Below are 12,718 nucleotides of genomic sequence, written 5' to 3'. Positions count from 1 at the left end.
CCCGTGTCCCACCCCCCGTGTCCCCCCCCCCCCCCCGTGTCCCCCCCCCCCCCGTGTCCCACCCCCCGTGTCCCACCCCCCGTGTCCCACCCCCCGTGTCCCACCCCCCCGTGTCCCACCCCCCGTGGCCCACCCCGTGTCCCCCCCCCCCCGTGTCCCCCCCCCCCGTGTCCCACCCCCCGTGTCCCACCCCCCGTGTCCCCCCCCCCCCCGTGTCCCACCCCCCGTGGCCCCACCCCGTGTCCCCACCCCCCGTGTCCCACCCCCCCGTGTCCCCCCCCCCCCGTGGCCCACCCCCCCGTGGCCCACCCCGTGTCCCACCCCCCCGTGTCCCCCCCCCCCCCTGTCCCACCCCCCGTGTCCCACCCCCCGTGTCCCACCCCCCGTGTCCCACCCCCCGTGTCCCACCCCCCCCGTGTCCCACCCCCCGTGTCCCACCCCCCGTGTCCCACCCCCCGTGTCCCACCCCCCGTGTCCCACCCCCCGTGCCCCCCCCCCCGTGCCCCCCCCCGTGCCCCCCCCCCGTGCCCCCCCCAGGTGTCGATGATGAAGACGCTGCTGACGGAGCTGCTGCTGGAGGTGACGAGTGACGAGATGGCCGCCGTGGCGAGGCAGGCGCACTACCGAGCGTCACGTGGTAGTGTACCAGCGGGGGGGGGTTGTGTGTGTGTGTCTGTGTGTGTGTGTCTCTGTGTGTCTGTGTGTCTGTGTGACGTGTGTGTGTGTGTGACGTGTGTGTGTACACGTCACGTGGTAGTGTACCAGCGGGGGGGGGGGGGTGTGTGTGTGTGACGTGTGTGTGTGTACACGTGACGTGTGTGTGTGTGTGTGTCTGTGTGTGTGTGTCTGTGTGTGTCTGTGTGTGTGTGTGTGTGACGTGTGTGTGTCTCTGTGTGTGTGTCTGTGTGTGTGTCTGTGTGTGTGTGACGTGTGTGTACACGTCACGTGGTAGTGTATCAGTGGGGGGGGGGTGTGTGATGTGTGTGTGTGACGTGTGTGTGTGTCTCTGTGTGTGTGTGTGACGTGTGTGTGTGTGTGTGTACACGTGACGTGTGTGTGTACACGCCATACTGTGTGTGTGTGTCTCTGTGTGTATGTGTCTGTGTGTGTGTCTGTGTGTCTGTGTGTGTGTCTGTGTGTGTCCCTGTGTGTCTCTGTGTGTGTGTGTCTGTGTGTGTCCCTGTGTGTCTCTGTGTGTGTGTGTCTCTGTGTCTGTGTGTCTCTCTGTGTCTGTGTGTGTGTCTGTGTGTGTATGTGTGTCTGTGTGTGTGTACACGTGACGTGTGTCTGTGTTTGTCTGTGTGTGTCTCTGTGTGTGTGTGTCTCTCTGTGTGTATGTCTCTCTGTGTGTATGTCTCTCTGTGTGTGTGTCTCTGTGTGTGTGTCTCTGTGTGTGTGTGTGTGTCTGTGTGTGTGTCTCTGTGTGTGTGTGTGTTTCTGTGTGTGTCTCTGTGTGTGTGTGTGTCTGTCTGTGTGTGTGTGTCTGTGTGTGTGTGTCTCTGTGTGTGTGTCTGTGTGTGTGTCTCTGTGTCTCTGTGTGTGTGTCTCTGTGTCTCTGTGTGTGTGTGTCTCTGTGTGTGTCTCTGTGTGTGTCTCTGTTTTAACGCTTGTGTCGGTTCTGCTGCTGTTCCCCCCGAAGCCCCCGCCAAGCAGTTGGCGCAGTCCACTGCTCTCGCTTCCATCGCCGCCCTCGGTAAGAACCACTACACCGGGGGGGGGGGGGCACGGACCGAAGGGTGACACGGGGGGGGGGGGGGGGGTGACACAGGGGGGGGGTGAACGCTTTTGCGATCTCACGCGTCATCTTTCACGCACGGCCTTTTAGGTGCCGTCCGCCAATGTGATCGCCCCCCCGTTTGTGTCTGTGTGTGTGTCTCTGTGTGTGTGTGTGTGTGCGCGTGTGTGTGCGCGTGTGTGTGTGCGTGTTTGTGTGTGTGTGTGTGTGTGTGTCTCTGTGTGTGTGTGGGAGCGGTGGTTAACACGGCGACTCGTTAACACAGCCACCCATTAACACGACGTTAACAGCAACAGCCGGCGGCGGCGTCGTCACGGCAACGACAGCCGGTCCGGCGATCTTTTTTTTTATTTTTCCGGTGCCGCGGGTCCGGGACTTCCCTTGCCGGGAGTTTGCCGGTGGTGCTGCTGCCGTTGTTGTTGTTGTTGTTGTTTAAATGGTGCGACCAAATTGTGGTGGTGGCGGTGGTGGTTGGTGGTGGTGGTTGGTGGTGACGTGTCTAGGAGGGCTGGGAGCCTACGCCTCGGACAGCGACGTCTCGGACATCGGAGGCGACGAGGACGACGACAACCACCACCACCACCTTGCCGGTGGCGGTGGCGGTGACGGTGACAAACGGAGGTGGTCCGGAGCTGCTCCGGCGGTGGCGGCGGCGATGTCGGCAGCATGTGCCGGCAGGGGAGGCGGCGATCACGACGAGGAGGAGGATGATGAGGAGGAGGAGACTGACGATGAGACGCTGCAGGCGCGCATCCACGACAAGCAGGAAGCCTTCAGGAAGCGCGAAGCCGCTCAGCAGCAGGGTGAGGGACACACAGACACACAGACACACACAGACACACACAGACACAGACACACACAGACACACACACACACAGACACAGACACACACAGACACACACAGAGACACACACACACAGACACACACCAGACTCACACAGACACACAGACATGACACACACACGCCACACACGATACCACAGTGACACCACGACAGTAACACCACGACAGTAACGCCACAACTGCGTCACACCGTGCGCGCGTGCAGGCAGCGACTCGGACGGCCATGACAGGATACAGGAGCCCGTGCGGCCCGCCCCTTCGCGTGGGGGCGGGGACAGCCCCCCCTCCCCCTCGCCCCTCCCCCCCCTCCCGCCGTCGTCGTGCCGACCGGGGGCCGCGTCGGAGGCCGACGAGGCCGAGAAGCCTTGCGGCGGCCGGCGTAGCCGCTGGGACAACCAGGAGAAGCCCGACGCGAAGGCCGCCGCCGCCAAGGAGACGACCGCCGCCGGCGTGACGGCCGCGTCCGGCGTCGCCTCCTCCGGCGTTCCCTCGGCGGCCGCCCCCTCCCGGCAGTCGCCGGAGCCGCGTCCTCGACCCACCGCGGCGGCGAGGGGGACTGGGGGCACGGAGGAGGCCACGGAAACGGAGGAAGAGGCGACGGCTCTGGGCCCCGACAAGACGAAGCGGCGTCGTCGGAAACAGCGGCGGCGTCGGCGCGGCAGCAGCAGCAGCAGCAGCGGCGGGAGCGGCGGGAGCAGCAGCGGCAGCGGCGGTAGTAACAGCGACAGCGACGACAGCGACGAGCGGGGATCGCAGTCGGGAAAGAAGCGTCGCAAGAAGAGGAGGAGGAGGAGCCGGCGCGGCGCTCGCGACGACTCCGCCCCCGACTCCTCCGGGAAACGGCGAAAAGTTCGGAGCCCCGAACGCCGGAGCCCCGAACGCCGGAGCCCCGAACGCCGGGAGAGGCAGCGGGAGCGGGAGAGGGAGCGGGCGGGGAAAAGCACCGGGGGCGTCGCGAAGAGGGAGGCGAGGAGGAGGAGGGGCAGCCGCAGCCGCAGCCGCGAGCGGAGGGACGGAGATTTTGGAGGGAGGCGCCATTCCCGGTCGGAGCGCCGCAACGCCGGCAGCCCCGCGGACGGGAAGGGAAGGAGCCGCAAGAGGGACGAGAGGGACAGGGACAGGGGGGAGAGGGACAGGGACAGGGGGGACAGGGACAGGGACAGGGGGGTGCAGAGGGACAGGGGGGAGAGGGAGAGGGACAGGGGGGAGAGGGACAGGGGGGAGAGGGACAAGGCTCGCCACAAGGGTGGGGGGGCGGACAGGGAGAGCGAGCGGGCGAGGACGAGGGAGCGAGACAGAGGAGACGGGGGCGGCGGTAGGGACAAGGACAGGGACAGGGACAAGGACAGAGACAAGGACAGGGACAAGGCCAGGGACAGGGACAAGGCCAAACGGAGCAGCAGCAGCCGCCCGTCGGCAGAGCCGCCCGCCAAACCCGCCGACCGCCGCCCGTCCGGCAAGAAGCCGCTGCCCTCCCCGGCGGCCACCGCCGCCCCCGGCAAGCGAGCCGTGGGCAACGGCGGCGAGCGGAACGAGCGGAACGAGCGTAAGGAGCGGAGCGGCGGCAGCAGCAGCAGCAGCAGCAGCAGCTCGGAGGGCCACGACCGGGAGAGGAGCAAGGCGGCGTCCCGCAAGGCGTCGGCGTCGAGCGCGAAGAAGAGCAAGAAGAGGAAGCAGGAGGACGAGGAGGAGGAGGGAGCTCCGGCGATTGCGGTACCGGCGGCTACGGAGCAGCCCGCCGGCGAGAGAGGGAGGCACCGGTCTGGTAAGACGGCCGAGGCGGCGAATGCCAAGCGGGAGTCTGAGTCCTCGTGAAGGTAGGCGCTGCCACGGGGCGGGCGGGCGTGGGGGGGGCGGGCGGGCGGGGCGGGGCGGGGGGGGGTGCAGTGGCTTGTGCGTGCGTGTGTCCGCGCGCGTGTCTGTGCGTGTGTCTGCGTGCGTTCGTGCGTGTCTGTTCGTGCCCGTGTCTGTGCGTGTGTCTGTGTCTGTGTGTCCGTGCGTGTCTGTTCGTGCCCGTGTCCGTGCGCCCGTGCGCGTGTCTGCGGTCGTGTATCCGTGAGTGTGTCTGCATGTGCATGCGCGTGTCTGTGCATGTCTGCGTGTGTGCGTGCATGCGTCCGCGCGTGTCTGTGCATGTGCGGTCGCGCGTCTGCGTGTGTGTCTGCGTGTGTGTGTGTGCGTGTGTGTCTGCATGTGTCTGCGTGTCTGTGTGCGTGTGTGTGTGTGCGTGTGTGCATGTCTGCGTGTGCGCATGGCTGTGTCCGCGCACGTCTGTGTAGTTGCTCGATAACAACTTTGTACGATGTGAAAGACGTTCAACTTACACACTTGCCCTGAACAGTCTGCCCAGGTTATAGACGGGGGAATCTCTGTGTCCGTGTGTCTGTGTGTGTCGGCTGTTCCCTTCGTGGCGCTTGTAGCCACCACAGCGGCCAAATGGGGGCTCTGGACGGGTGCGAGGGGCTACTTTAACCACCATCACCGTCTAATCAACTACAGCTAAACTACGTGCAAAATAACGAACTAAGCTTGTGCCGCAGGCCCCGGGGAGAGGGACGGGCGTCCGTGACGTCTCCTGGCCGACACCCCATTTGGCGGAGCCAGGAGATTGAATCTTCACCCTCGGGGCTCCTCCAGAAACGGCAAAAAAACCACCGCGGGTGGCCACGTGGAATGTTCGAACGCTCACTGCGGAGGAGAGGCTGCCACTCCTCTGTCGGGAGCTGGACCGGTACCGCCTGGATCTTTGCGGCATTCAGGAGGTCCGGTGGACCGGCTCTGGCTCCTGCCACCATGAGAGGTGGACAGTCCTCTGCTCGGGGCAGGAGACTGCCAAACAACAGGGAGTGGCTCTTATTCTGAGCAAAAGATTGAAGGGGGCGTGGGAGCATGGGGGTGAGGTGTGGGAAGCTGTAAGCCCCAGGATACTGTGGGCTCACCTTCCCATCGACCGGAGGCGAGGAGTGGTGGTCGTGGTTACTTATGCCCCCCTCGGATGATGAATATCCGTGGAGGGATGCAGGCAAGGCCGATGATTCAGATGCCTTCTATGGCCTCCTGTCACAGGTGCTAGATAAAGTGGCCCCTCGGGATAGAGTCGGGTCCAAGCAAGAACATCTGCTGGACTACATAGTGACGGACCAGCAGATGCGGGCCCATGTCCTTGACACCAGGACCTACCGTGGAACTGATCTTCCCTCTGACCATCGGCTAGTCATTTGCAAGAAGCGCCTGCCATTCTTCCACTCCGCTGGTGGGTGTACACCCAGGACCCCATTCTTACCCACAGTGGCCTGGTCTCAGCTGATGAAAGTTGCAAGCGAGAATTGCAGCTGGAGTTGGCATCGTCCCCCCATTCCTGCTGATGCCGAGGGGAAATGTACCTGTGTTGGATACACGGTCCAGACCTCCCCAGAGACCCTGGCTGATGGAGGAGGTGTTCAGGCTGGTTGAAAAAAAGCGACAGGCCCACTCTAATTGTCTACAGCATCCCACGTTGGAGAATGAGGAGGTTTACCGCAGCCTTCGCTCAGAGGTTCGGAGAGCCGTGTGGCGCTGTAAGGATGGGTGGTGGTCGTGGGTTACTGAGGAGATGGATCTGCCTCAGTAGCCCGCTATCACAAATCACTCTTTAACGCCTTACCAGGCAGCATGCTGAGGAGAGGCTTGCGGAGACCCAATGTGGTTTCAGGCCAGGGCGGTCCTGCACAAATGCCATATTCTCTGTCCGTTTGCTACAGCAGAGGTGTAGGGAATTCCAACAACACCTACATCTCTGCTTTATTGACCTGGTCAAGGCCTATGCTACCATCAACAGGCCTGGGCTTTGGGTTGTTGTTCGTGCTTTCGGAGTCCCTGACCCTCTGTTCACGATCATCAAGGACCTTCATGATGGTGAGCGGGCCCGGGTAAAACTACGTGGCCGGGAGTCAGAGCCATTCCCTGTTCACCTTGCGGTGCGACAGGGATGTCCTCTGGCTCCCACATTATGTAACATCTATTTTGTGAAGCCTTCGATGGCTGTACCGGAGGAATTTCCATCTGGTACAGATACAATGGGAGGCTGATCGATGCCCGGGTTTGGTCAAGGGATGGCTCCCTATTGCTCAACCACCTTATGTATGCCGATGATCTGGTGATTGCTGCTCACCCAGAGGAGGAGTTGGAGGCGCTGTTGCTGAACCTGGAGCTTACATCTTTACTTTACTTTCGTGACTGCAAGAATTAATATTCTTCGGTTCTTTCGGTAAAGTCACGTAGAAGGGAAATAAAAAAAAATTAAACATAATAAAATAATTCTCACGACGTTTCGGCCACAACGCAAGCAGCCGTCCTCAGGTGAAGAACAGGTCTGTCGGAAAGACAGCGTCTGAATGAGCACCACCAAGCTTGGCAGCGTATATTTAAGCTGGGTTGGAAGGGGGGAAGGGCGCCTTGACAACGGAATTTGCATATGAAGAGGAATTTAGCATATTTATGGGAAATGCAGATATGGGATTAGTCACTACTTGTGGAATGCATAGGAGGTGGGTGGGGGGTTTCAAAGTCATTATGCCCGTGCATTATGCAGGATTAGCAGCATCAAAGGGAGGGAGTAGGGTTAGCATTAATAAAGGGAAGGAATGTTAATAGTATGGCGCTGCAGCAACTAAGTACATTACAATAAATAACACTGTACGTAAAGTTCGTGATCTGATCCCATCTGTGAAGGACAATATTCCTGACATGCAATATCCCGGCGTCGACAAACTGAGCTGTGTCTGCGGCAGCGGTTACATTGGGGAAACTAAGCGGCACGTCTCTGACCGTGCTAGTGAACACGAGGCAGATCTGAAACACGCTAGGACCAACACTTATGCCGTGGCTGATCGTTATTGTAATGCGGCTGGCTCACACGAAATCGATTTCTCTACGACGATGGTCCTTTGCAAGCCGACTGGCTATCAACAAAGATTCGTTCATGAAGCCATCCATATGTAATGTTCTTGGAGGGAGACGGAGTCTTCGTAGAGGCAACACGCTTTATTTCACCAAACAGTTACACTAATCCCTAACACAAAGGGGTAATGGCCCCTTTCACCCACAACCTGGATAGGTACAGCCTCTGGGCTATTGTACCTACAACTCTCCCTACTCCAGCACTCCGGCTGGCTAGACCTAGGGGAGGCTGACCCACCGCTGGCCCGGTGGGTCCCTGACCACCGGCCCGTCCGGACCCGGCCCTCCCTCACAAGGGCATCAGGCCGAGGGAACCTTGGGGTCCTAACCCCACGACCACTGGCACCGCACTGAGCCCCGGCCCTCAGAATGACGTCGGCGGCTTGGGGTCCAGGGTCTTCTTCTTCTTCCGGCAGCTTCTGGCTTCGGCTTGAGACGGACTGCCTCGCGCTCTCAGGGAACCCGCCTTATATACTCTCTCTCCCTGAGGGGCGGGGCTCTGGGGGATCGTAGCTCCCCCCAGCCCCCCCCCCTCAGAGGGGTTCCAACCGCCGTTGGCCCGACCGGTTCGGACCGGTTTCTTCCTCCCTGAGGGGCGGGGCTCTGGGGGATCGTAGCTCCCCCCAGCCCCTCCCCTCAGGGGTTCCAACTGCCGTTGGCCCGACCGGTCGGGCCAATTGTTGGAAAGATGTCATTGATTTTTATTACTGAAAGAACCAAGAATAAATTTACATTTTAGACTGCCAGTACACTCACTCCGATTAAGAACCAGGCTGCAGTCTACATCAGTGTTTTTTTTGTTTTTTATTATATTTTTTTTATTCACTTTATTTAAAAAAAAAAAATTTTGTCTACGTGATTTTACCGAAATAACCAAAGAATTTGAACCTGGAGTTGGCCACTAAGAGGTTGGGGCCTTACCATCAGCCCCACAAAAACGAAGCACCTGTCTGGGTATTTTGTACTATCGGACACTCCACCCCCACAACTCCCAATCGGTGATAGGGCAGTTGTGGAGAGAGTGGAGAGTTTCCCATACCTGGGCAGTGTGCTCATGACCGGCTCCGGTTTAACAGCAGAGGTCTCACTCCGAATCAGTCGAGCGGCAATATCTTTTCATCGGTTGCGTAACGCTGTGTGGAAGCTACCTGGTCTGTCGCTCCGCACGAAGCTTCGGGTCTTCTCGGCCACGGTCATTCCCTCCCTTCTCTACGCTTGCGAAACGTGGACCCCCCTAGTGGAGCATTTTCCCCGTTGGAAACATTTATGCTGGCCTGCCTACGATCCATCCTGGGTTTAACCTGCAGGCTGGATTGTGTGAGCTCACAAATCCTTGAAAGATCTGGACAAAGTCCCATCGATGAGCTCCTTCGGCAGACTAAGGCTGCGTTGGCTGGGTCATGTAGCCCGCATGCACATCTCAGTCAGCTGATCCAAGGCACCTGCTGGGTCTGTCATGTGATCTCCTGCCAGCGGGCGTTCGACACTTCACGTGGTAACCTCAAGGTGCACGTAGCCTGGCACAGGTGCCGTGGTGAGGTCACTGCCTCTTGATGGCGGTTGTTGTTGTCGTTGTTGTTGTTGTGCGCACGTTGTACCCTGAACTTCTTTTTGATTGCGCATGGAGCCAACCGTGCCGATCAGGTCCGCCGTCTTGCGGTGGTGGCGGTGGTGGTGGCGGTGGTGGTTGTTGTGGTGGTTGTGGTGGTTGTGTTGGCGGTTGTGGTGGTTGTGGTGGTGGCGGTGGTGGTGGTCCATGATATTCAGCGTTTGAAGTTTTTTGTTGTTGCTCCGAATGAGTTGATGGGAGACGCGTCCCAGATTCTCATCTCCGTTGACGATCTGCCGCGTCTCTGTCTGTGTGTCTGTGTGTCTGTGTGTCTCTGTCTGCGTGTTGTGTCTCTGTGTGTTGTGTCTCTGCGTGTTGTGTGTCTCCGTGTCTCTGCCTGTGTCTGTGTGTCTCTGCCTGTGTCTGTGTGTCTGCGTGTCTCTGCCGTGTGTGTCTGCCTGTGTCTGCGTGTTGTGTGTCTGTGTGCCTCTGCGTCTGTGTGCCTCTGCCTGTGTCTGTCTCTGCGTGTCTCTGCCTGTGTCTGCCTGTGTCTGCCTGTGTCTGTCTCTGCGTGTCTTTGCCGTGCCCCGCCCAGTGACAAATCAGCCGACGCTCCATTTGCTCTCTCCCCCCCCCTCCTCCCCCCTCCTCCTCCCTCCCTCCCCCCTCCTCCCCCCTCCTCCTCCCTCCCCCCTCCTCCCCCCTCCTCCCTCCCCCCCCTCCTCCCTCCCCCCTCCTCCCTCCCCCCTCCTCCCCCCCTCCTCCCCCCCCACTCCCCAGGCTACTGCTGCCACTGATGCTGCCTGCCGCCACTGGCGATGACGACGAAGATGATGGCGACGATGATGACGACGACGATGACGACGATGATGGCGATGATGATGATGATGGCGATGTGAAGGCTCAGCTGATGACGAAGACAAAGAAGACGACGACGACGATGCGGCTACAGCTGATGAGGAAGACGACGGTGGTGATGGTGGTCGTCATAGCGACTGATGATGATGATGAGGAGGAGGAGGAGGTGAAGGACGTGTCGCAGGAACACGCCAGTGGGCACCCATAGGGGGGTGCACACACACACACACACACGTACACACACAGACATACATAGACATACACACACACACAGACATATACATACACAGACACACACACAGACACACACACAGACACACACACAGACACACACACAGACACACACACACATAGACATGCACACATACACACACACAGACATATACACACGCACACACAGACACGCACACACACAGACACACACAGACACACACATACACACACACAGACACACAGACACACACACTCACACACACAGACACGCACACACGTACACATACGCACACACGCACACACACACAGACACACACACTCACACACACACATAGATATACACACATACACAGACACACACAGACACACACACAGACATATACACACAGACGCACACACACACACGCACACGCACACATACACATACACACATACACACACACACATACACACACACATACACACGCACACACACGCACACGCACAGACACACACGCACAGACACACACACACACAGACATACACACATAAACACACATACACACACACACACACACAGACATACACACATAAACACACATACACACACACACACATAGACATACACGCACACACACAGACATACACAGACACACACGCACGCACACACACACAGACATACACACACAGACATACACACACAGACATACACACACAGACACACGCACATACACACGCACACATACACGCACACATACACGCACACAGACACACAGACACACGCACAGACAGACATACACACAGACATACACACAGACATACACACACACGCACACACAGACACACGCACAGACACACACACAGACACAAACGCGCACGCACAGACACGCACACAGACACGCACACAGACACGCACACAGACACGCACACACAGAAATACTCGCACACACCACACACACACACCACACTACACACACACCACCACACACACCACACACTCACCACACTCACCACACACACCACACACACCACACTCACCACACACACACCACCACACAAACCACACACCACCACACACCACCACACACCACACACACACACCACACACACCACCACACACACCACACACACCACCACACACACACCACACACACACACCACACACACCACACACACCGCACGGTTTTAATAGCTAGTTGACGATGGGGGGTTGCCACGGGATATTTTTTCTCTCTTGCGCGGCTGTGGATGTTGCCGATGAGTTTGGCGGTGGCAATGGTAGTGATGGTGGTGGTGGCGGTGGTGGCGGTGGTGGCGGTGGTGGTGGTGGTGGCGGTGCGATCTTATTCGGCCCCCGCCACGTTTCTTAAGTAAAGTGAAGCGACCGACTTGAGCACTGTGGCGACTCCCCGACTCCTCACTGCTTGCCGGGAGGAACGCCAATCGGCGCAACGGTGGAGTGTGTGGTGTGGGGTGTGTGTGGGGTGTGTGTGTGGTGTGTGGTGTGTGTGGAGGTGGTGGTGTGTGTGGTGTGAGTGTGGTGTGTGGAGTGGTGGTGGTGTGTGTGTGGTGGTGGTGTGTGTGTGGTGTGTGTGTGGAGTGGTGGTGGTGTGTGTGGTGGGGTGGGGTGTGGTGGGGTGGGGTGTGGTGGGGTGGGGTGTGTGGGGTGTGGAGTGTGGTGGTGGTTTCTGGTGAGGTCGTGTGGTGGTGGTGGCGTGTGTGGTGGTGGTATTTGTGGTGGTGTGTGTGGAGTGTGTGGTGTGTGTGGTGGTGGTATTTGTGGTGGTGTGTGTGGAGTGTGTGGTGGTGGCGTGTGTGGTGGTGGTATTTGTGGTGGTGTGTGTGGAGTGTGTGGTGTGTGTGGTGGTGGTATTTGTGGTGGTGTGTGTGGAGTGTGTGGTGGTGGTGTGTGTGGTGGTGGTATTTGTGGTGGTGTGTGTGGTGGTGGTGTGTGTGGGGTGGTGTGTGTGGGGTGGGGTGGGGTGGGTGGGGTGGTGTGTGTGGGGTGGGGTGTGTGGTGGTGTGTGGTGGTGTGTGGTGGTGATGATGTTAAGACGTCAACTACCTCTGGGTGTCAATCACTGAGGCTCACAGAGCCAGACTGAGGCCCCCACAGGGTTTCAGTGTCAATCACTGAGGCTCACAGAGCCAGACTAAGGCTCCCACAGGGTTCAGTGTTAATCACTGAGGCTCACAGAGCCAGACTGAGGCTCCCACAGGGTTCAGTGTTGATCACAGAGGCTCACAGAGCCAGACTGAGGCTCCCACAGGGTTCAGTGTTGATCACTGAGGCTCTCAGAGTCAGACTAAGGCTCCCACAGGGTTCAGTGTTGATCACTGAGGCTCACAGAGCCAGACTGAGGCTCCCACAGGGTTCAGTGTTGATCACTGAGGCTCACAGAGCCAGGCTAAGGCTCCCACAGGGTTCAGTGTTAATCACTGAGGCTCTCAGAGCCAGACTGAGGCTCCCACAGGGTTCAGTGTTGATCACAGAGGCTCACAGAGCCAGACTGAGGCTCCCACATGGTTCAGTGTTGATCACTGAGGCTCACAGAGCCAGACTGAGGCTCCCACAGGGTTCAGTGTCAATCACTGAGGCTCAC

At 59.1% G+C, this 12,718-nt stretch overlaps 1 protein-coding gene across 1 annotated transcript; it reads left to right on the top strand.

Annotated features, from left to right (window-relative positions):
* The first annotated feature begins 542 nt into the window (after positions 1-542).
* LOC144954715 (uncharacterized) lies at positions 543-11,508 on the top strand. The gene is made up of 5 exons (XM_078885152.1): positions 543-637; positions 1,640-1,693; positions 2,239-2,538; positions 2,784-4,395; positions 9,846-11,508. The coding sequence occupies exons 1-4, from the start codon at positions 544-546 to the stop codon at positions 4,391-4,393; spliced, it is 2,058 nt and encodes a 685-aa protein (XP_078741278.1). The 5' UTR covers position 543; the 3' UTR covers positions 4,394-4,395; positions 9,846-11,508.
* The last annotated feature ends 1,210 nt before the right edge of the window (positions 11,509-12,718 follow it).

This window comes from Lampetra fluviatilis, unplaced genomic scaffold (genome assembly GCF_964198595.1).
Source record: "Lampetra fluviatilis unplaced genomic scaffold, kcLamFluv1.1 SCAFFOLD_357, whole genome shotgun sequence".
Taxonomy (NCBI): Eukaryota; Metazoa; Chordata; class Hyperoartia; order Petromyzontiformes; family Petromyzontidae; genus Lampetra; species Lampetra fluviatilis.
The sequence above is the reverse complement of the archived record's forward strand: the minus strand, read 5'-3'. Positions and strand labels throughout refer to the sequence as shown.